At 42.6% G+C, this 25,853-nt stretch overlaps 1 protein-coding gene across 1 annotated transcript in view; it reads left to right on the top strand.

The window, feature by feature from the left end:
- The window catches only part of tmem178bb (transmembrane protein 178Bb), a 55,518-nt gene that overhangs the window by 7,666 nt on the left and 21,999 nt on the right, over positions 1–25,853 (top strand). The window contains exon 3 of the mRNA XM_023952419.2: positions 24,810–24,923. Within this exon, the coding sequence (XP_023808187.1) occupies positions 24,810–24,923 (114 nt within the window). The remainder of the gene's footprint in view (positions 1–24,809; positions 24,924–25,853) is intronic.

Genomic DNA, 25,853 nt, shown 5'->3' with positions numbered 1-25,853 from the left:
CATGTTCTGTGTCGTTGAGTGTGCATTCCGTGTTTTAAATGGAGTGTTGTTTTTTTTGCTTGCATCTATACATTGTAGACAGCGCTGAGATATGATTTTTTTGTTGTTGCCATAAATGACCCCCCCCCCACTTGTGGTCTATACCCGTGCTAAGTAAGGAGCGCCTGTTGTGATCTTCATCCACAGTCAAGCCACAAGTCAGCCTTGTACTGTTTGTGTGTACTCTCTGACTGTTTGTCTGTTTGGGGTTTTACTGAAAAAGAACAATGAATTTCCCTCAGGATTAATAAAGTATAGCGATTTGATTTGATTGAAGTGGTAGGGGTGTGGCCTTCCAACAAGCTAGCTCCTGATTGGCAAGAGTGGTTGCTATAGAAATGATGGCTCAGACCAATTCATATCACTGGCTCCAACATGGCGGCATCCATATTGCCAAAAATCTGTGACTGAATTGATTTAATTTGCCTGGATGTAAACTATTTTCTATGGATGACATCTCACTTGGTTGGTCCAGTTCTTTAGATACAGTCAGTAGTTCTAATAGATCTGGGTATCAATGGCAACCAGGTGTCTGAAAACATGACATGAAAATACGGTTTGTCAACAGCAATTATTAACAAAGAGTCTACAGTCTGTGTACAGTCAGACAGAGTAACACAATATCTTTGACAGTGGCCATCTGGAATCCTTCCATTCCTCATCTATCACTGTCCCTTCTGTTCACCACATGACTGTGGGGGAAACTTTGGATTTCATTCTCCTCCGGTGGTCGGCTCATTTTGTCAGTTGAAGCTCTAAACTCATCCATCCAGGCTCTTTATGAAGGAACGCCTCAGCAGATTGGTACTCTGGCAGTATTTTTGACAGTATGATACATTAAGTTGATGTAGGGGCTGCACGATATGAGGAAAAACTCGCGATTTGCGATATTAGTGATCAATTTTGCAATGAGGATATAACTTGCGGTGTATAAACATATAGCAAAACAACCAAAAACATAATTTGCATTTCACTGAAACAGTTTAAAAATTATACTCCAAATGACCCTCGTCTCCATACGAGGCGAACATCCAACATAAAAGGGCTCCATCTGATTGGTCAACAACGTGTATGGGTGCATCTGATTGGTCAAATGCATAAATGGATTTAGTCGATTTATTATATACTTCAAGCTGCCATAAGATTGTTTTAGCACATTTATGGTAACCATGTATTGCAATTTTCATCGTCTTTGCGAAATGCGTATTGTACAGCTTGATATCGCGATAACGATAAATTTGCTATGTATTGTGCAGGCCTAAGTAAATGTCTTAGGTCTGCAGGGTCATGTTTTCTGAATCGAAACCAAACCTCCTTCAGATTCCTGATCCCTCGTTATTTATGTTAATGTTATGAATTTTAATATCTCAGTTTTCTGTTGGGATTCTTAGGTTCCTTTCTTCCTTTTCTTTTTTTACAGTGCTTGTTTCACGTTCTTCTGCATTCTAGAAACATCTGACAGAAAAAAACTGAATGCAACAGAAACAGAAACATGCAACAGAAAAAAGCCTCTTTTTTTTGTTTGTAACGTGATGCGTCTTTTTCTCTTCTTCCATCCCTCTGATGAGACTTTTCTCACAAAGATGCGGGTAGTTTTAGTCATGTGCGTGAAGCTGTGGCATCTTTGTTGTTTTTTTACAGAACCTTGAAAGTTCTGAAAGGATCTTGTACTTTTGGATATTTTAAATTTTCTTTTAACAGCAGGAACAAACAAATCTATACAAAAGAATAGTTTGAGTTATTAAAATGAAATTAGATACCAGACTTTGTCTAAATCCGGTATTTTTTAACCACAGCACCTGGGGTCAAATTTAGCCACAGTTTGTTTATTTATTTTCACATATTTTTTTAATTTTATTTATTTTTTTCTATTTTCTTGTTTTTATTATCACTATTTTTTTCTTTTTATTTGAATGCTGCAGACCAAAATGAACAGACAAAAGTAATCTAACATTCAAAGCTTGGAAGAAATTTGTTCTTGGGTTCTTCAGAGTTAATCATAAATCAGTCTTTTTAAAAAGGAAACGCAAGTTTACAAAAAATACTTTTTTGCAATACATTTCAAAAAGGTAACATTTTCAAATGTAAATAAAAAAACCAAAGTATTTTCATTGCCCGAAACTAGAAGTACATTCACTCAAATTTTAGCCACAAATGAACAGATGAGACAATGATTGGATACAGTTCAGTAGCTCTGTGGCCCAAAACATATTTCCGCTCTGAGGATAATAAAGATTACTTTACCTTACCTTAACAGTAAAATCAGAACATTTTTCATCTGTAAAATCATAAATCCATTGTTGTTGTAATTTATCCAAACAACAACAATAAGTGCTGGTCACCATGGTTATGAGCAAAAGCTTCTGTTTCAGACAAAATGTAACAGAAACAGTTCTATGATTTCTGTTTTAAAATGGAAAATCGATAAATTAATTATTTTCTTTTTGTTCTCTTCTTTTTTTTACGCTTTCATCTTCTCAGTCCTGTGTGTGTCTTCTGCCTGTTAAAGGTTTTGGGAAAAGTCAAACATGGGTTTGGTAGTTTATTCTTTTTAAATACTTTTTTATTTGACTTTTTTTAAGATAAAAATCCTCAGTCAGCTGCTATATCCTGGTTTCATTCCGGGATTATTGAAGGAATTTGCTCCAACATGACTCTGCTCTTCCGGCTGGTTCCGGGGAGGAACACCGGCTTCCAGGAATGGCTTTGAAACATCCAGGAGGGTGGGCTGAGGAGGAAATGTGGATGGCTCCACGCACTGGCCAATCATCACACCATCTGCAGAATGAATCATGGCAGATATGAAAGTCAAAAGGATCCACGTAAAAGCTTTGGAATGAGTCATAAAAAAGGGGAAGTTCCTGCTGGTAGTCTGTCCACTTTCCTTTATGCCAGCAGGCTTCCACGGCTGACTGGACGAAGCATCTTCTCAGAAAGACTCTTTGATTGCTTCATCTGGATGGAGGTGACCATCGGTGTGGGCCTGACGGATCTCGGCTTCCTGTTTCATCTTTATTTGCTCCACAATTTGGACAACTTTTCATGAAAGCTTCATGAAAGCAGTCTCTTCGGTGGAACTTACCTGGTTGTGTTGAAGAACTTAGACCTGAGTCACGCGGAGGTGATCGTCCTGATGACCCGCAGAGGAAAGACTTTCTCTTGAAAACCAGCAGGTGCCGGCAGTGTCTGTCAGGGCGGCTCTCTGGGACGCCGTCTCACCTCGCTGTTGTTACGACGACACAACACAGGCGGAGGACAGTGACCTCCCAGCAGCTCGGCCCCACAGCACTGATGTAACACGATCCATGCAGAACCTGAAGCACAGATGCAGACTTCGACACGGGATCTCTCTGGTGCTGCCACACTGCTGTTACCAACCGCAGGCTTGGCTCTTACTCCACATCTCATTAATAAATCAATGCATGTCCTTCCTCCATGAATGTCCTCCTGTTCTCTCCCACCAGCTGCCCTCATCAGATGCATCATGGAGCCTCTGTCCTCAGCCTGCAGGTGGAACTTAACCTTAAAATTACAGTTTAATTTCCAAACACATTCAGGGCTCCACCCCCCATTCTAGTTTTTAGGGATCGTGGGAACCTTTGTGTCTTGCTAGTGCTTCCTTATCAAATACAACTGTTTAATAGATTCTGGCCTGCATGGTCAATCAGAATTACAGCTGTGTATTTAGAGAAAAATGCAAACATCTCAATGTTCTACTTTTCAAAGGGAGCTATGTGTAATGAAAAATATCTCCCCTTCTCTGTGCTTTCAGAGCAAACACACATATGATAATCTACTACTGGACCTCAGAATGTTTGATCCCAAACGACCCCCAAACCCTTCATTCATAACCAGATAAAGTATTTTTTTTTTAAAAGGGCACACTGCTCCTTATTGTATGGAGGTCTTGAAACAGTTTTGGACAATATCAGAGTGATCTAATTTTTTGTATATGAGAACTGGACTGAGTGACCCCTCCCCCAAACAGGAAGTACCCACTGGTTCCAAGAAGCCAAAACCCCATAGACTTCTGTAGAGGAATAAACAGCTGTTACTCTGTCATTCTATTGGTCAGAATAACTATTCTGGATCTGATACCTTCCAACATGCAACATCCTCATTTTTTCACGTTTTCTGTAGTTCTACTTCTTGAAGTTATAAACTGACCAATTAGATGCCTCCATGTGGTTTCACGTCAAACGCCGGGGTGTGGACTTCCAACAAGCTCATTCCTGTTTGGCCATGGGTTGCCATACAATCGTTGGCCTAGACCAACTCAGACCAATCACTGCTTTGCTCTACATTACAGTGAAAGTGGTAGTCTTTCAAGCTGATACTACATTTAGCTCAGTATTTTGAATTTTGAAATTTGAAAAGACCAAAACCAAGATTCTGTTAGTGGCAATTTTTAAAAACAGTTTAATTCCTTATGGTCTTGCTATTTTGAGAATTTCTGTTTTAGCGAGTTCGTATGCTAGTTTCTGAAAACGTGAAGTAATTTCCATTTTCCAAAACTGCTTAATCCCTTTTTGGGTCATGGGGTTGCTGGAGCCTATCCCAGCTACTGTTGGGTGAAGGTGAAGTACAGCCTTGACAAGATGTCATTCGGCGAAGTCACACAATAAAATAATCAGCATATGTAGCATATTTGTGGATCACATGCACCTACACATGCAAAAGAACATCCAAACTACACACAGAAAGGTCCTGAGAGTACCTAAGTAAATGGCTCTAAAGTAAAATGTCTCTCAAAAGTTTCGTTGCAGACTTACTGTGTGTAACGGTTTCAGTTCTTTGTGTTTGGTTCCTTGATTTCCTGTTTTATTTTGTAGTATTTCCTGTTTTGTTGTTGTTTTTCGAGTTTTACCTTTCCCCATCAATCCTGAATGTTTCCACCTGTGTCTCGTTTGTCTGCATGTATTTAAGTCTTGTCATTCCCTTCCTCCTGTGCTGCTCCATAGGTTAATGTTTCCCTGTTTCTAGTGGTCCAAGTCTATTTCGCGGTTTGAGTTTTTCTAGCCTGCTCAGCAGTGGTTTTTGGTTTTGTTAGTCTGTTTAACTTTATTAAAGATCCTGTTCCTCTGGAATCTGCTGCCTCCTCATCCTCACTGCGCTTGGGTACTTCCCCTACCTTTTCCCGTAACACTGTGATGAAAATTAGTTTTGGTTTATTTTAAATACAGTACAGACCAAAAGTTTGGACACACCTCCTCATTGAAAGATCTTTATTTATTTTCACGACTATGAAAATTGTAGATTCACACTGAAGGCTTTAAAACTGTGAATTAAGACATGTGGAATTACATACATAAAAAAAAAGTGTGAAACAACGGAAAATATGTCATATTGTAGGTTCTACAAAGTAGCTACATTTTGATTTGATTACTGCTTTGCACACTCTTGGCATTCTCATGATGAGCATCAAGAGGTAGTTGCCTGAAATATTTTTCACTTCACAGGTGTGCCCTGTCCGGTTTTTTAACTGTTATTTCTTACCTTATAAATGGGGTTGGGACCATCAGTTGTGTTGTGCAGAAGTCAGGTGGATACACAGTTGATAGTCCTACTGAATAGACTGTTGGAAGTTGTATTAATTAGGTCAAGAAAAAAGTAGTTGAGTACAGAAAACAAGTGGCCATCATTACTTTAAGAAATGAAGGTCAGTCAGTCCGAAAAATTGGGAAAACTTTGAAAGTGTCCCCAAGTGCAGTCACAAAAACCATCAAGCACTACAAAGAAACTGGCTCACATGCGGACCACCCCAGGAAAGGAAGACCAAGAGTCACCTCTGCTGCTGAGGATAAGTTCGTCCGAGTCACCAGCCTCAGAAATAGCAGGTTAACAGCAGCTCAGATTAGAGAGCAGGTCAATACCACACAGAGTTCTATCAGCAGACACATCTCTACAACAACTGTTAAAAGGAGACTGTGTGAATCAGGCCTTCATGGTAGAATATCTGCTAGGAAACCACTGCTAAAGAAAGGCAACAAGCAGAAGAGACTTGTTTGGGCTAAAGAACACAAGGAATGGACATTAGAGCTGTGGAAATCTGTGCTTTGGTCTGATGAGTCCTGGTTCTCACCATGAAGCATGGAGGAGGAGGTGTGATGGTGTGGGGGTGCTATGCAGGTGACACTGTTGGGGATTTATTCCAAATTGAAGGCATACTGAACCAGCATGGCTACCACAGCATCTTGCAGCGGCATGCTATTCCATTCAGTTTGAGTTTAGTTGGACCATAATTTACTTTTCATCAGGACAATGACCCCAAACACACCTCCAGGCTGTGTAAGGGCTATTTGACCAAGGAGAGTGCTGGGGTGCTGCGCCAGATGACCTGGCCTCCTCAGTCACTGAACCTGAACCCAATCCAGATGGTTTGGGGTGAGCTGGACCGCAGAGTGAAGGCAAAAGGCCCAACAAGTGCTAAGCATCTCTGGGAAGTCCTTCAAGACTGTTGGAAGACCATTTCAGGTGATTACCTCTTGAAGCTCATCAAGAGAATGCCAAGAGTGTGCAAAGCAGTGATCAAATCAAAAGGTGGCTACTGTGAAGAACCTACAATATGACATATTTTCAGTTTTTTCACACTTTCTTGTTATGTATATAATTCCTCATGTGTTAATTCATAGTTTTGATGCCTTCAGTGTGAATCTACAATTTTCATAGTCATGAAAAATAAAGAAATCTCTTTGAATGAGAAGGTGTGTCCAAACTTTTGGTCTGTACTGTATATTTTTGTAGCATTATTCTGATTCTGATGCTGGAGGACGTTTTCAAAGAAAACTAAGATAAAAAATTGCATTTCTGAGTATTTCTTTATTCAAATAGTTGTGAATCAGGAGCAGACAAAAGACATTTAAAAAAGATCGTATTTGTGACGTAGAAGACATGCTGGGCGGGCACCAGGTCATGCTTCACTCCATTCAGATGCTTCCAACTGCAGACAAATAGATCCGTGAACGTCTTTGTTTTCCTTGTCTGAGCTGGAATCTGGATCAGAACTGAACGGCTGGATAGCTTCAATATTTCTCACCGTTTTTGTTGCAACAGTAATGTTTGGCTGGTGGTGTGAGGGGTTGCAAGCTAGTGGGACAGTATGTAAACAGAGAGCTCTCAGAAACCAGGGAGGGAGGGAAGGGGGTGGGGTTGCACTTCACCAGCAGCCCTGACTTACAACTCAGAGGTGAATTTCTGATGAACTCCTGCCACTCTGCAGAAACTATGTCCTAGAAAACGACATTTAAAAAAAAAACATGTTTTCGTCTCCAAGGTTTACACCAGGCCTGCTCTAGCTCTCCAGATCTTCATTTTGTTATCCTGGTTTTCCCTGTTCTGGATCAGGTCACTGCTGGTTCTGATTGACTGAACACAGCTGATCCAGATATTTTGAAGCTGGTAAATCAGGCGTACCTGCAAACAATCAGGGTTGTGTTAGTAGGAAGGAGGCTAGACCTCAATTCTTCCACAAACTGTGACTCTAATTCATTCAGCATTAATGTCTCGTGTTCTCAGTCCTGAATGAAAAGGAGAGTTATTGATGAAACAGCCTCTTCTCAGCTGTCTGCAAGTGTGAATCTGTGCTGCATATTGCGTTTCATCCACATTCTCCTCTGAAGTCTTTTCCCTTCCTCTGAGACGTTTTCTCTGTCGGAAACTCTCCGGTCATGTCACAACTGTCAACATGTCTGAGCAAACAGCAGCTTCCATCTCACTGCGGACCTGACCTTGTTTACCAGCAGCGCTGCACGCTGGCGCCTGTGTGAGCCTTCTCTGTCCCAGTAAACCGAAGCGGGGCTGTTTGAAGCATCCGTACAGAACCTCGAGGATGAGATTCGAGATCTGCCTCCCTGAAAAAAGATAAAACATCAAGAAAGACGAAGTGCAGTGACATCATCCTGACTGCAGCCACGTCTGTGACAGGCTCAGCGATGGTGTCATTGTTTTAAACGCTGCGGATTTTGGCCGATTGGTGTCATTGTGCATCCAGAAATGCTTCCATGTTTCCCTTTTGTGTGATCATGCTACAGTTTGGATCTGCACACGGAGTTTACCCACAGAGGAATTCTGAAGTATCTCTGGATCATTTATCAATGTCATTGACAGACTGTCCCTGATGCACAGAGATACTTTATATTAGTTAGTAATGTGTTGCATATCGATGAAAAGCCATTTCAAAGTGTTGCTTACTGGCGCAAAGCTGCTTTTCTCTGCCAATCAATTGATTTACGTTGATTGCATACGGAGTTAAGGTATGTCTAAGGGCAAGAGTAGATTTTGACAGAGAGATATGCAATGTTAAAAGGTTTGAAGTATAAACGGGGTTGTCCGTTAAATGAGGATTTTTTGATCCAAAAAAACTGCATTTTTTGACCAAAAGGGGTCGGGTGGGGGCGTGAACCTCCGGCTCTAGACTGACCTTTCTGGCCAATAATATCTGGGCGCCATGTTGTTGTCTGCAGCCAGGTCCTCTTGGCAAGCTTCCTGCTCTGCTCCATTCTGATGCATCCACCTGCAGACAAATAGATCCATGAACATCTTAGTTTTCCTCCTCTATGCTGGAATCTGACTTAAAACTGAACAGCTGGATAGCTTCGATATTACTCGACATTTTTCTTGCACCGCTAATGTTAGGTTGGGGGTTTTAGGGGCTGTAAGCTAGCGGGAGAGAGTGTAAGCAAAGGGATGATGGGAAGTGGGGACGGTATTGCTCCACACCAGCAATCTCGCCCACAACCCATAAAACCAAGAAAGCAATGAAAGAAATACCAAAGATATTCAAATACTGGTTCATCCAAAAGTTTTAGCTCCTCCCCCCTCATGAACACTTGTCTGATAATCTTCACCGCGAATTGTTTCCAAAGACGGATCAGCTGGGATTTTTACCCACATGGAAACTGATTAAAGTTAAAGCACACTGGATTACGTTAAATTTGAACCAAACTGGATTACAACTGTTTATATCTGAATCTAAAAGATGACAAACATACGTTTGAAATGACTAAAAATGAAAAACTGGTTGTAAGTGTTCAGATGCTGACAGGTTTGGAGAGCAGCAGTGGAGGCTGGGACATTTTGAAAAGCATCCCAATCGACAGCTGTTGATAAAAGACTGCAGATTAACGTAGATTACCTCAAATCAGAATCACACATCTGTGTAGAATGACAGAGCATGCACACGTTGGCGTGCTTGTGCTCCTCATTACCAAAGTGGTGGCTGTAAAAGAGCTGCAGACATATGTGGGTCAGCTCCTCTATGCAGGACGGGGTTAGCATTAGCCAAGGACTGTCCTGGCACACTGCAAGACACCCCACCCAAACACACACATGTACACACCTTTGGTGGTGGTGCTTTTCTCCTGTATTATTGCATTATTTTGGGTTCCGTTTTTCTTTTTTTAACTTGTCCTGTCCAACTACTGAGCAGAAAGATACGAGCTGAAGGCCTCTTGTGTTGGACATATTTTACTGTTACGACAGGGGGTTGTGGATTTTCTGACACACAAGGTGTGTATTTGTATAAACCCCCTTTTGTAATTAAGGCTAAACTTTATTTACATTGATTACATTTATATCTTTTTTTTGTTGAATGGAAAGGAAGAGGAAAGAAGGGAGGGATGTTTGAGACAGGGGGGTAAGGGCACAAAAGAAAGTGGGAAAAGGGGAGTTAAGAAATCTGGAGGATAATTACAGAAGTGGTAGTGGGACGGGGGAGCGGGGGGGGGGGGGGGTACAATCGTTAAGTGACAAGATGCTGCAGGATTATCACCATCACTGTCTGGTGTAGATGTTAGTCAAAAGAGGTGGGCCCTGTCCACATGCATATCAAGTGTTACAGACGTACATGTTGGCTCCAAAAATCTTCACATACAATCATGTCAACATGTACACAACAAAACTACAGTTCACACGTACCTATGCATACAGACAAACACATGTAAAGAAGTTCATTCAGTCATGTAAACAACTACACTATTTGTGCAAAGGTGAGCTCACACCTGTGCCCAGGTAGGTGTTTATGTTATACTGAGGTGGACGATGGAATGCCAACAGAGGGAGAGTGACCGGCCCTCCCCACACCAAGACCCCTGCTGAAGCGGAAGTGGTAGCCAGGGCCTCCCGACACCTCCATGGTATAGCAGATAGAGGGAATCCACCCACTGGGCAGGCCAGCCAGACACCCAGACCAGAGCTAGCAGGACCGCCAGGCTCAGTTTTTTTTTTTGTACCTGCGTCAGAACCATGCCCGGTTTAGGTTTTTTCCCTGGCAGGTCTGGTCCGGGTCTTATTCATGTTTGGATTAGGTCTGATCCAGGTCTGGTACAGGTTTGATCTACAATTGCTCCTCTGATGGTCCTCTGGGTTTGGCAGGTGTGAAAAAATGAGCATTTGTAATTGAGAGGCAGCAGTCACATTTTTACACGTTGCGATGTGACCGTGGTGGTTTTGAGAAAAAGTAAAAGTTAAACAGCAACTAGATGATTTTTTTTTTGAGAAAAAGTAAAAGTTAAACAGCAACTAGATGATTTTTTTTTTACATCAGACAGTGGCCGCCTGGGCACATTTGGAGGTGGCGTGTTGGCAGTCCAATGACAGGTAGGCATTGACTGATAGGAGGGTCTCCAAGGTTCCTGAAATCATCTGATTATCGGCCGATTTCAGACTGATACCCTTCAACCACCCCCCTGGCCTTGTACTGCAGTCACACTGCCACCGTCTGTTTGTTAGAAATTGTACAGTAGCAGCGCGGGCAATTGAAGAGGACTGTTGTTATGGGCCGGTGGCCCGGCTTTGACCAGATGTCAATCTGGCTATCCTGGCCAATGGGAGTCGTGCATGTGAATCCTTTGTCTTGGGCACTGGGGCTTTGCCCTTGCTTGGGTTTCTTGGAAGGCACGTTGTCTAAAAATTATAATGTGTGCCACTTTTGATATACCCCCGGGCTACCGCGCGACTGCTGGAACTTGATGTGGACGGCCGGCGTCCAGAGACATTTACACATCGCCCAATCAGAGCCACTGCTTGCCAGTGATGCGGTTTTCTGACTGACTGATGCCTGACTGCCGCCATCTACATTGATTACTACGCAAACGATTTAAAAAAAAAAGCTAATTCTGCTGCTGCCGCCCCATCGCGCCATATAAGTTGTATTTCTGACCGTAGCCTCAGCTGCGGGTTGTAACAGTCAAAGGGTAGTGGTTCTTTCTGAACTTTTAGGTGTCCTTTATTTAGGTCATTAGTTTTGCCTCTCTGTACTGAACTGTGCTCTCAGTTTGCTGTACTGTACTTCTCTCCATTTTTTTGTAATTGTGACACTCGGGTTGCTTTGCTTCTGTGTTTATGTATTTTTTTGGACAGTAGTCATCCAAACAGGCTTTATATGGTTGATGAACTTTATTTATAAAGCGATTAACACCGTTGAAGCCCCAGAATCTGCCTATTTGTGAGTTTTTTCTTCTGCCTTCTTAACTTTTCCCTCCCATGGTTTTTTGCACAACCCATAAATGTTACAGTGTTAGAGGAGAACTAAATATCCACAGCATGAATCTGAAGAAGCCAGGAAAAGTTTGAAACTGTCCGCTGGGTAAACACGGTGACGTCTCCCGGGAGGATGAAATGCTGCAACAAAAAGGACAGCCTGCCTCACTCTGGTACCAGCACACGAAGACAGGTTGTCCTCTACAACAAACAACTACCTCAAACGCTGTGTCACTGTTCTGAAGGACTGTCTTCATAGATTTCTGGAGCTGAGGACTTACACAGTTGTTGAAGGCCGTGTCACACAGTCACTCCAATTTGCACATATTGCATGGATGAAAATTGGTCACACGTGGAAAAAGCGAGAAAGGTTATGGTCTTTACATGAAGTTTACACAGATGTATCACAAATAAACCACATTAAAACCAAGGAAAAAGTATGAATAAACCACACAAAGAACACTTAAATCAACATAGAATTTGAACTGTGCGTGATTATTGCGCTGTTTAAGTGCAATTCATTAGTGATTTGTGTGTCAATTACGTAATTTGAACGTGATGTGTGAAGCGTATACATGATATAATAGTTAAACATCGGTAGGACATTCAGGAAAAGACATAAGTGGTTGTGAAAAGCCACAAATCTGTGTATGTATCTCGTAAAAATCACTACTACTACTTCAAATGTGTGTAGACAACGTAATTCTCAACCGAACAAAGATTTTAACAGCTCAAAACCAAATTCACGTAAAGACCCGTCGGCTGAAACCCTCGAACGACATCTGCACAGATTGACGAATCCACAGACAATCCATGTTTGTTCTTCAGCATTTCTGCTGATGGCGGTCAACCGTGAAGTGAAGCTGGTTTGAATTTTTCCAGATGACATAAATCTGCTGTTCTGTTTAAGCAGATCAGCAGCATCTGGATGGATTCCTTTTTGACCACGAGGGTATCAAGTCCTGGTTTGAGTGAGACCACCATGAACTTCTCCCTCTGCAGAACATGCCCACAGCTGGTGCTCGTGAGCGGACGGCCAGGCTGCGCAGTGACCCCCATCTCTTCAACCTGCTGAAGCCCCCCCCCCATCCTCCCTCGCACAGCATCAGCTGCTGCTCTAATCCTGTGGGTGTGCGAGTCAGGGTGGGGGCGGAGACTGGAAGTGGGTCACAGGAAAATGAGGCCATGCAGGGCTTGAACTGAGACCTTCCATCTGTCTGAGATCTGCAAAGCACCCGTCCTCTGGTGTGAGGCGGCTCTGAACTTTAGCTCCGCCTCTTCCATGAGTGTGGTGTTTTCCACTGAAACAACAGCGTGCGGGAAGCGTTCTTTATGGTTATGGGTTTATGACAGGCGGAAACATAAGAGCTGGAATGAATCAATGTGGGGGGAATAAACTGAAGGCGCCTGAATCACTTCACCGCTCTAACAAGCAGCACAGTGTAAGAGATCCAAACACGGTCTCACTGAAGGGACATTGATTCAAGGCTGTGGGCCCGAGCATCTGCTCTGTCGCTTTTGTGGACATGTTCAATATTTGAGTATCATCTTCAAAGGGGGGTGAGGAATCAGAGACAGAATAACACTCATCTGACGTCATTTTATTAGAAACAGAACCTAAAGGTGTCTGCTGGCCTCTGAAGTCGGGAGAGGAGATGATCACGATGCAGAAAAACATCAAAATCCCTGTAAACAGAGAAAAGGCTTCTGCATATTCTTAGACTCCAACCATTACAAACTAATGTTTGGTGGTTTCCAACTCTTCAGATGTTTTTTCCTTTAGAGCTTTTTCAATTATTTTGAAAGTATGTCAGCTTTTATCTAAGCAGTTTTATCAGCGATTGTAGCATTTCTAGTTTTGCTTAACATTATTCTAACTTCTCTACGCCTGAGTCACAACTGCCCTTAAGCTACGTTCAAACCGCCCTCGTCAACATGTGTTCAAGTTGCTACTTCCAGTGAAAAGTCTACATAAATGCGCGGATATGGTTCCAATTCATGCATACCTAATCACATTTTTATGATTGTTTTTTTGCTCTACGTGTAAAACACGCAGCTATGAAATGCGTATTGAAAGGTAAACAAGGTCAACCAATCAGGGACTCGGAATTGGTAGTGCTGTATGGGCGGCGTCTCTTTTAATTCACTGAAGTGTCAACCGTTTGAAAATAGATCATGCAGGAAAAATGAATTAATTGAGGATTGTGCCCGACTGGATATGGCACCAACTCTTTAATTTATCAGAATTGAGAAAGAAAAAACCCGGAGCAAGATTCACAAGACCACTCTAACATGTCACACCAAGCCTCTTCCAACTGTAGGTGGCAGACATGCGCTAGGAAACAATAGAAAGAGGAGAAGAAGAATCCTCTCCCTGCTTGTCCACCATGTGCTACACACGGATTCAATACCCTGCGTATAGCATGCACAATGTGTCCGCAGCTTTACAGAAGGATAAGAGCAGTTGGTGGCGAAAAATAGGCAAAGCTGTGCAGGTGGCCCACAGGAAATGTCATGGTCGTTGCCCTTGTGGAGTGAAAATGTCAATACAAGTGTCTTATTATGGGCGTGTTGCGAGAGACAGTCGTAGTGAACACTTATATGACACGAAAGGGTAAGTAAAAGCGAAAGTAGAGAGATGCAGTAGTCCCGCACACATATTTCACTTTTTTGACCCCCCTCTCAGCATCCCGGGGTGGTCAAAGAGGCCCATAATTGCTTTTCATGTGATAAGTTTGCGCTCCTTGTGTGCAGACTGACCGTTAGAAATGAGGAAATTATGCAATCAGAGCGTAGTTTGTGTGGGCATCCTGGCGTCTTATGAACACTTACATATATGTACATATGCCGTTCGGGGTCAGGACTCACACCTCAGGATGACTTGCACTCTGCACATCAGAACTGTGTGTAACATAACTATGGCACATTCCACTTTCATAAAGTCCCTTAGGGTGGTTGTGCAAGCCTCAAGGGAACTAAGATGCGCCCCCTCCTCTCTACGACCCTCTAGGCCCGGACAACCCAAAAACCCACAGCACCTGTACAGGTCAACCCCCCCCTTTCCCCCCTCCGAATAAGACTTTTCCTTATGTTGCCTCTATGGTTTAATTTAGAATCTTTTGCAGTTAATGTAAGCTTTTTTTTCCCATCTTCCTCATCTAGAATAGTGTAAAACAAAAACACAGCGTCTATATACGTTTTAGCGTGTTGTTGTCGTCAGAAACATTTTCGAAGCAAATGCAATCATTCGGCAGTGGCTCAACGTCTCCTGTTTGCAGTCATAAAGGAGCTGTGGTATGCTGCATGTGCTTTTGTGTGATGAGACTGCAAGCTCGTGTGTCGTGCACGTGAGCCGGGAGGCTGATTTGCATGTCCCCCAGCGGCTGCAGAGCTAATGGAGGCAGACAGTTTCATATCACAGGAGATAAATTTGCAATGGATGAGAGAAAGACGGGCTGCAGATGCTCGCAGAAGGATCCTCCTTCCAATGTTGCCAGTGAACGGAGACGCGTCTCTTGCATTTCTGTGTGGAGCTCTGCAGTCTCTCCATGCAGATTTCAGTCATTTTTACGTCTCACTTCCATCCTAATCTCTTAAGCCGGTTGCTATTTTTTGAATCTTCAAACTGATTAACCTCTTTTTTGTGCAACGTTTGATACAGCATGACTGGAAGAGCTCTTTACTCCACTATGCCGGACAGCGGGAGCTGATAGATGAGCATTTAAGTGTCAGTCAGATGTTAGGAATTTAGGTGATCTTCAGTATCATTTGGTTTGTCCACCTAAATGCCCTGTCCTTTATCCCTGTCCTTTGTTGTAGACAAATGTTTAACTCTGAACATTTTTATTTCTGCCTTGACAAATAGTAAATATGCTAAATCGTAGGGGTGTAACTATTCATTTCAACACTTCCAGTCATATCATAATTTGAGGTTGGCGATGCGATTCAATATGAACGATCCAATTTACTGACCCAAAATGGATCCAGGACATTTTTAGCCAAAACTTCAACCAGTGTGCCTCAGAGAGAAATACCTGGTACTGAACAGTAAAGTTTTCCTGATTCCTTTTTTTTTGTGGGCAAGATTATCAAGTGTAAATTAAAAACGTGTACAAACAAACACATAAACGAGAATGAATCTCAAATCCATTCACATTCTAGTTTCCTAAAGAGCCCCGGCCTCGCCAGGGACCCGCCCCACCCCAAGGCACACCGGGCCTATACCCAATGCCCCGACCGCTCAAGACCTACGCCGGCGCCCAGACGAGAAGCACACCACCGCCCGGGAGTCCTGAGCCCCCACCCTCCCCCAACCCCAGAGGCAGGCCGGCGCAGCCCATGGTCAGCCCACACTGCGCTCCCGTGCAACCTGCCCGCCAGCCCCACCGAGGTCAAGAGGGGGGAAGCGGCAGAAACCGGAAGGCGGACCCAGGCGACCAGAATCAGAATTACTTTATTGATCCCACACGTGGTAAATTTGTTTGTTACCATAGCAACTGACAACAGAGAAAAAAGTATAAGAATAATATAAAAAAACAAGAACAAAAAATATAGCATAAATGCAAACAACAAGGTGGTATAATTTAAACTGACAACAGAGAAAAAAGTGTAAGAATAATATAAAAAAACGAGAACAAAAAATATAGCATAAATGCAAACAACAAGGTGGTATAATTTAAAAAGCCATTTACAGAACAGTGCAGGTAAAAAGCTGTGCAAAAGAAATTTGCCATAAAAGAAAAAAAATGCAAAGTTATCTGTTGCATTGTGAGTAATTGTACAGGGTTATTGCATTGGGTATGAAGGATTTCTGGTACCGGGCAGTTTTGGAGCGGAGCTGTCTGAGCCTCCTAGAGAAGGAGCTCCGCTGTTTGTCCAGAACAGGGTGGAGAGGATGGTCTGGGTTGTCCATGACTGAAAGGAGTTTGTTCAGTGACCTCCTCTCCATCACTGCTTCAAATGATTCCTGTTTGCAGCCAATGACAGAACCCGCCTTCCTGATCAGCTTGTTCAGTCTGTTGTTGTCACTGACTGCAATGCTGCTTCCCCAGCAGACCACAGAGTAGAACAAGGTGCTGGCCACCACAGACTGCTAGAAGATCCCCAGCATCTTGCTGCACACATTGAAAGACCTCAGCTTCCTTTGGAAGTAGAGTCTGTTGCAGGCCTTCTTGTACGCAGCAGTACTGTGGCTCCTCCAGCTCAGTCTGCTGTCAATAGTCACTCCCAGGTATTTTCACTCCCTCCACCACCTCCACATCCCTGCCCAGGATGCAGAGAGGCTGCAAGACTGTCCCCTTCCTTCTGAAGTCAATCTCCATCTCCCTGGTCTTGTCAACGTTAAGCAGCAAGTGATTCTCTCCAGCCCACTCCACAAATCCGTCCACCAGCCTCCTGTACTCTTTCTCCTGTCCACCTCTTATACACCCCAGTGGAGGCCCCAGACAGGGCCAGGGGACGGTGAGCCTGAGGACCAGGCTCTAGTTGCTGCAAGCAACAATGGAAAAGACGGATCCGTTTTTTTATGTCATTACATGTGTGTTGTCCGCTGTTATGTCACTTGGTCGTTTTTATGTTATAGTAAAATAAACCTACCATGTCTTAATCTAAATGGTACTCTCCAATATTGATTGTTTATTTATTTCCTTTTGAAATCATTTTTTTATTGGTTAAGGTTGATTCGATTCATTTGATTTGATTGCCTGATACGCCCCTATTAAATGCTGCATACTCGTTTAGCATTTTTCTACTTTCTTGGAAGGCCAGAGTTCAGATATTTGAGTTCTGAAAAACATGCCACCCAAACCGCCCTGCTGCTGGGCCACCACACTGCGCCTGATGCTCAAAACACGCAGTTCAGATTCAGAAAACCTGTTGTTAAAGTGAAATATGTCCAACACAAGAGGCCTTCAGCTCTCATCTGTTTGCCCAGCTGTTGGACAGGACAAGTTAAAAAAAAACATGCAGTTCTAGAACAGCCTTAGTGGATGACCGGCTCCAATGTCTGACAGCATGCCCCGCCCACTTTGGAAAGGCAGTGATAGCCAACCAGAAATGACAACAACCTTGGAGCTGAAACCTACCCAACATGAACCAAAAAGTCACTTTACCTCAGGGTTTGTCCAACAATAACACTCTTGATCACATTATCCTCTGAAATGGATAGATTCCGACATTCACTCTGTTATCACCATCACCAACAGTCATGATCTCAGCAGTGTGTGATTGTCACCTTTTCCTGTCTTTCTGATCTTCAGCCTAGATGAAGGTCAGCTGCAGCTCCATGTTTCCTTTTTTTCTTTTTCAGCAGGCCTTTTGATTTTATGCCTGCGTCTCTAGAGAAGTGAGTCCAACCACTTCGCCACCCGGTCCGCCACCCCTTTTCTTTGTATGGGATAAGGATTAATGATTGGAACCTAACAGACTAACCTGCTCTCAACTTGAGTAAAGAGGAAGAAGAAAACATGCTTCTTAATTAATACCAAAGGAGAGTTTTAGGTGGAACCAATGGATACCAAACCATCATTTATCATTTATCCAGGCCACTTCTATAACCTGCAAAGGAGACCTTAAATAAAGGAAACCTTAATTATTTGTAACCCCGCCCCCTTAAAGAGGTCTTAAAGAGTGCGAAATAAGACCTCTGATAGCTTTCAGTCACCTGACTCTTGATTCAGCCTCGGGGGGAGAACTGTTCGCAGACAGTGACCTACACCAGAATTTGTGTTTGGTGGTTTCATTCAACAACTCCAAAAATTCCAACCAAACAAAAATGAAAAAGAATTATGTTTACGTAAGTTCATAGCTCTTTGACTCATTTTCAGCACTCATAGAACTGTTCCAGCTTCTTCTACAGAGCTGAACTTTCATGATGCTTCCATCCACCTGGCAGAGAAGCCCTCACCTTACACAACCCAGAACATGGAAGTACAATAGTACTTGACTTGATGCACAACTCTCAGTTTTTGTTTACATCACAAAAATATCACATCGTCGACATTTCCTGACTATTTAAATGGATTTTTAGGGAAGCTTGAATGTCAGGAACTGGTGGTGTAGGACCCCATGCAGGAGACCAGGCCTGGCGTCACAAACTTAAACATTTAACGTATTTTTAAAAGCTTTAGAGTACAGAGTCCCTTATGGATTAATTCTGGTTGTGTTTACTGATGTTGAATTGATTTTGAGAGGTACACGGCGCTCTGTCAAATGTCAGACAATTATTTTGAACGAGTTGCAAACAAGTTTGGGCGGTAAATAACGCGACTAGTGCAGCGTGTGGAACATGTTACTAGCAAGGTTGAGAGTTAGCTTAGTAACAGTAACATTAGCACAGCTACACTCGCTTTGTCTGGCTGTATCTGTCTGGTTTTTTGTGTTGCAAACAAAGGTTGGGAGTTACAGGTAATGTCAATATGCCAACGTTACTGTAAATGCAGTTGATGAAGTCTGACAGACTTCTAACTCTTTTATCTCGTTTAATGCGCCTTGAAGTTTTGTCCGCCTTATATATGACGTAAGTTCAACAATAGACTATTCATTGAAGATGCGACGTACAGTAAAATACAGAAATGTAAAACTGTAGCAACACAACAGTCAGATAACACAAGAAATTATTTTACTCTTTTTTTTTTGCTCTGACTTTTATTGAGGTTTTAGTAACTACTGCAGGTCTGTCCCGTTCTTCTTGGAACTGTTCGGAACTGCTGGCTTGTTAAACGTCCTATTTCTCAGGCTGAATTTTATAAAGAACTGGTTTACGATGGAGCAGTGTTTAGCACTCTTGCCTCACAGCAAGAAGGCCCATGGTTCAAGTCCCAGCTGAAACAGAACACCAATGGTGGACTTTCTGTGTGGAGTTTATGCCCTTAGTGGGTTTTCTCTGGGGACTTTGGCTTCCTCCCACCGTCCAAAAACATGCATCACAGGTTCATTGGTTACTCTAAAATGTCCCTAAGTGTCAATATGAGGGTGGATGGGTGTGTGATTCTGGCCCAGCGACAGACTGGCAACCTGTCCCCTGCCTTTGCCCCTGAGAATAGCTGGGAGCTGGGATAGGCTCCAGCAGCTCTGTGACCGTGAAAGGAACAGAATGGGTATAGAAGATGAATGAATACAATTTTTTTACTTCCAAAAACTGATGTTAAAGGAATAACTGAGGCTTTGTGTCCACCAGGGGGCACTTCACTTAGACCACAGATCTTAACTCCAACCCCTAAAGTCAGTGTCATACAACCACTACGTACATTTAGCGCATGTAGCACGGATGAAAATTGCTCGTACGTGAATAAACGTGGAAAAAGGGACAAAAGTTGTGGTCTGTACGTGAAATTTTCACAGATGTATCACGAATGATTCATGTTAAAACCACGGAAGAAGTACGAATAAACCATGCAAAGAACACGCAAACCAACATAGAACATGAAGCGTGTGTGATTCAGTAGTGATTTGTGTGTAAATTACGTAATTTTAAAGTATCTGCAGCATATACGCGACAGCATATACGCGATATAGTAGTTATACATCGGTGGAACATACATATGTAGTCCATTAGACATATGTGGATGACTACAAATTTGCATTTAAAAAAACTCACACACAATTGCATACGATTTACATAATAATTGTGTATAAACTACGTAAAGTACGTGGAAACTGCATATTTCTTAACCATCCCAAAATTCTGAACAGTTCAGAAACGAATTCATATGCAGACGTCTCGGCCAAAACCCTCAATGGACATCTGCTCACATCCACGCAAGACAAACACAAGAAACACTTATGAATGACATACATCAAGCATGGATCACGGAAGACTGAAATGTCTTTTGTCGAAAATGCTCAAAATGTACGAAGTGGCTGTGTGAAACGGCCTTAAGACCTGCACGCTTGTTTCCGCATCTGGTTTTGTCTTTTGATCACAAAATGAAAAGAGGATATCTAACTTTGAAGATCTTCATCCAGAGTCTCCATCAGAGTCTGCAGGTCATTTGGATCTTCAGCTCCTCTGAACTTAAACATGTTGCTGCTGGATTTCTTCAAAGTTTACAGCATCCTCTAACTCTACAGCTGAACTTCGTAACAGATCAATCCAACATCTGTGTTTTTGACAAGAAAAAAGAACCAAAGCTTTCAGCATAAAATGTCAAACTCAATACTTTCATTCATTTTAACAGCAACAATTATTTCTTTTTCTGGCCATTGTGGTCTTTAGACACAGTCTGCAGAGAACTGAAGCTCCAGCAAGGTCAGACAGTGAAGCAGGAGGAGTTGGCATCGAAACCCAAAAATCCTTTAAATAACTCCCAGGCATGCAGTCAAAGAGGAAACACGCGTGTGGGGACAAACATGGCCACTCCTAGTCCCAGTCAGCAGAGGGGAGGAAATTGAGTCTAGCCTCTAAGAGGTTTGCTGAAGGCTGAAGGGCAATTTGGCTGAAATGACTGTGTCAGAAATCCATTTTAACAATAGGAGCCGTATCCACAGCCTGACTCGAGATGGGGGGAGGGGGGCCCATCCATGCGGGGGAGGTGTCTACTGTGTAAAAGCAGACTTCCTCAGGTTGACGCTCAGAAATGCAGCACTTGAAAGTACGGAAATGAGTTGAGAGCGCCCTTCAGCTTCACACCCCCAGGCTGGGGCGGTGTGGGTGTTGTGATCGATGCCGACGGATATTGGATGCTTCACAGGAGATAGTATCGGATCACTCTTCATTTACCTCCCCTTCACCATGACTTCTTGGGATTCTTGTCATGAAGCGCCGGTCGGTCAGTGGTTTCTGCTGCTTCACCTGAGAGGAACCACCGAGCAGATGATTGACACCATCTTTGCTGCTCTGTTTGAAAGATGCCATTCAACACTTTCTCTCAAGCTCTGTGTTTAAAGAAGACTCTGTTTCACGTTTCTTACAATAAAGAAGCCAAAAAAACAATTGGACAACAATTGTCTGTTTTTGAGTCTTATAACAGCTGCCTTCGGGCGTCACCAAAGACCCACCTCGATGAAAAAAGGTGTTTGTTTGTGTTCTTGTGGCATTGTTCCATTGATGGAGGACATATATAAAGGAAATTAAGCTTTTTTATGGATGGGCCACAAGCTCCCTTCTCCACTCCATCCTCCACTCTATCCAAATAGATCCATGAACATCTGAGCTGGAATCTGGATCAAAACTGTACGGCTGGATAGCTGTGATATGGCTCACCATTTTTGTTGCATCACTAATGTTTACTTGGGCTTGTGAGGGACTGTAAGCTTACTCTGCACCAACAATTCCGCCCACTACTCAGAGGTGAATATCTAAGGAACTCTGCAGAAACTATTTCGTGGAAAACGACACAGATTTCTTACATTTTGGTTAAAACTGGCATAATCATAATTAAAAGACCACTGGAAACAATTAAAATATGATCAAAAGATGATCGGAGTGGGACTTTTCTCTGTCACCATAAAGCTAGGGGGGCTGTTTGTTATGTCTTGCCTGCATGTCTTGTTTGATGTGTGTGTTTTAGTTTGACTTTTAGCTCCTGCAGAGGTCCAGCTCATCCCCTGCTGCTAACGCTGCCACTCTCCACCAATCAGCAGGCTGGGAGGGTTTAAAAGCTCCCAGGAACCTCTGCTGCAGTGGGGCTGAATTCCAGAGAGGAATTTTTTTCTTCAGCCTGCCCCCGCTGTCTGCCTGGCCTTAGCCTGTAAAAGCCTCTGGTTTTCCTCTCCTTAGTTTCATTTTGTCATTTAATCTTGCTGTCTTTGGTTGCATTTTGAGAAGTTGTAGTGTTCAAGCGACTGCATTTCAGATCATAGTTTTCCTAAATTGAAGTTATGTATCCATCCTTGCTTCTTTTAAACCCATTTTTGTCCCTTTTGGGGTCACAGGGCTGCTGGAGCCCCTGCCTTTGTGGGCAAATCAGGGGCCCACAATTCACACACCCATACACACTTGCAGTCACACCTGTTGACAATTTAGAGTAACCAATGAACCTATGAAGCACGTTTTTAGACAGTGGGAGGAAGTCGGAGTCCCCGGAGAAAACCCACGCATGCACGGGGAGAACATGTAAACTCCTCACAGAAAGGTTCCCGTTGGTGGTTTCTTCACCTGTTACTTTTTTATCCGTAATTTTTTTAAAGCTTTTTCTGTTTTATTGTAAGAACATTTCCTGACTGGATTCCAAAAACTGTGGGTTTTTTTGCATGTCAGTCATGCCTCAGTGAAATTTTCTGCACCAGGAGGGGGGCCATTCAAAAGATTTATTAGGAAAACCGAGGATTGATATCAGTTAGTTGGTAGTATGTGTGGCAAATATTGTTGAGTTATGGTCACAACAGCTCAAATAGAAACAAGTACTTATCTAAATGTTTAGTTCCTCCTAATTTTACCTTCATTTGCTTTGATCTTAAGGTTTTTTCCAGCTAAACCATAATCTGACGCTTCCCTTCCCATCCCCCCTGATGTGGTGTTTGGCGATGTGTGCCATGCTGCTGCTGTGAGAGGGAATCTGTCAGGCTACCAGCCAAAGTTCGCTCCTTTTTAATCTAATTACATCCCGGGGCCTTGTTTCTAAAACCGTGAGTGGATTTCAGAGTCAAATGTGACGGAGGCCTTGCTAAGCAGGAACCTGTGGTCAGCTGTGAGTGATGTTCTCCATCATTTATCCATACAAGGTCCATGTTAGTCAAAGATGAATCTGCAAATAGCCATAAGCAGCTTTTGGACAGCCAATCGTAAAACAGATCCTGGAGACGTCAGCGAGGAAATCAGCCGGTCTCAGTGTGAGGTTGAGGTTTCTGCTGACAGAGGAGGAGGAACGGAAAAAGGTTTGGTTGGAGTCTCAGCTCAGATATTTCACAGGAAAACAGACATACAGCAGCTAACCGTCCACAGCAGAAACACCTGCAGGAGCTAAAGAAAGAGGTCAAACGTGAAAATAGCGACAAAATTTAAAAAAATAAGAGAGCTGCGTTCTTCATCCTCAGATGAGAGGATTGTTAGTAAGAAGCGATCCCCGAAATGTTTTCAATTAAAAATCATCATTCATTCACTGCATTCACGCCCCTCCTTCATGACATTTACAGCTCTTCGACTCTTTTATAATGTCTGTTCTCATTCCAGCTGTCTAAACGGTGATGGAAATCCTAGGGAAACCTGCCGTTTTCTTTTCTATGTCAAACTGAACAGACCTACTGACCTCTGAGTGGAATAAAAATGTTTATGAGAGCTGAAGTCATGCTGCATAACCCCTCAGGTGGAACCAAACCCCCATCTGTTCTCAAAAATGTTGATCCCTTAAAGTTCCACTCCAACTATATTTTTATCTTTTGTGAAAGCGTTCCCAGTGATCTTTCATTATTATTATGCCTTTTTTGAGCCAAAATCTAAGAGCCTGTGTCGTTTTTAAGACATATTTTCTGGTACTCTTCCTACTTTCTTTACTTCATAACTGCTGCTGTTGTATTATAACAGCTGAAAGGTTGTCCAAAAAAAAGAAATTCGCCACTGAGCTGTCGGTGAGACTGGAGGCGCAAACGTAGCCCTATGTTGATATTGCAATATGCGCATGGCAGTTACTGCGTCACAAACCCGAGGTTTTTCAAACCGCATGTTTTTGTCTGCTCCTGGTCCGTCACGACAGACATAGACATACTCAGATACGCAGTTTTAGTTCTTATTTCTTTCATCACGAGAAAAAGATTGCTGCACTAACATATTAAAAACACACACAAAATAAAAATAAAAACACTGGATTTTAGAAAGAAGCGTTTTCCCAGACTGTAAACATATTTGTAAAAGACCGGTTCACTTTTTATTGTTTTATTCATGACTACTGTTTTTTTTTTTTTAATTAGTCATTTGAATTTTATTAGAGCTCAAATTTGTGATTTATTCGATGTTTTTTTATTTATTTTGCTTACCGGGTGGGTGGACTTTTAGGTGGACTCAACAAAACTAACTTTACTTTGTCCCGCCCTTTTCTCACTTTTGGGCTGTTATGGTGGGTGGGGAAAACCATATTTTGCATGTCTGTCTGACATCCGGTTTAACTTTCACTGTTTAGAATGACGTCAAACACCCTCCATCCGGTGTATTTATGAATATTGTTGGGATGAAAACGAGGAAGAAGAAAAGGTTCTTCCGGACAGTCAGTGGCTCTTGCTGTCTGATTTAGATATCAGCAGCAGAAAAGGCCTTTAGGCTTCATCCTGCCTGTTTCCAGCATCTGTTCAGCGCTGTCAGAGTCCATCTGACGTTAAGATTGATGGTTTCTGTCTTTAATTCTTCCATTTCCTGTCTGCAGGCTCCACTGCGAGGTGCTCCTACATCAAGTATCACTACTCCTCTGCAAGCATCCCCAAAGACCTCTCAGAGGACACCACCAAACTAATAAGGCAGGATGAGTGGCACTCCCTCCGTAAGTCTGTTTGCGTCACCCCCTTTCTTCACTGACACCCTGTTTTGTACCAGCTTCAGGGCTTCGGGCTTCACAGCGTCAGGAACTGCAAGACATTCATTTCATCTTCTCGGTGTTCTGCTATTCAAAAAGTCAAATTATACAACATCCCATTGTTAACATGGGTAAAGATTAGCTAAAGTATCTATGAAGTGGTTCATTCTTCCTTCCCTCCTACCCTGTATGTTCACAATGAGTCAAGTAGAATTTTCAGGATTAGTACTCTAGCAGACAGACTTTCTCAATAAAAAGGACGGTGCAGACTTATAAGAACTCTTTGTATTTCTGGTGGTTTAAAAAACCAGCTTGTCTGGTCTGTTATTTCCAGCTTTGATCCAAACTGTCCTGAAAGGTAAGTGAAAAACTTCAGGATAATGCATTTTTGATGGTTTCTTCTCAACAGTCCAATCTGTTTTATTAATGGAGAATCTTAGGTGTATTTACTTTAGGGTACTATGACGTAGGCCCTATGATGGTGAGAATCTCTGCTTACAGACGTTAATAAGCATTGCTACCCACACAAAAGACTTGTGAAACCCCAAATAATAATCCCAGTATGTAAATATTCACAAGAATACAGCTCATTCATGCTTTAGTACTTCATTACACATCAGAATGTCAAGCTAGCACATCAAACATTTGAAATACAATACTCTACAAATAATACTCTATGGACAAATCATTACTCAAAGTACTCCACAGACTATACTTTGATGACAATACTCTGCAGACAATATGGACAGTTCTTTACCAATTATAGGCAATAATAATAGTCAATTGAACAATCTTTACAGACCATACTTTATAGAGCATTTTGTGTCTGGATGGCCGAGGGGTCTAAGGCGCTGCATTTAGGTTAGTCTCCCTTGGAGGCGTGGGTTCAAATCCCAC

This window comes from Oryzias latipes, chromosome 23, assembly GCF_053564925.1.
Source record: "Oryzias latipes strain Hd-rR chromosome 23, Olatipes_Hd-rR_3.1".
Taxonomy (NCBI): Eukaryota; Metazoa; Chordata; class Actinopteri; order Beloniformes; family Adrianichthyidae; genus Oryzias; species Oryzias latipes.
This window is presented reverse-complemented; position numbering and strand designations above follow the sequence as displayed.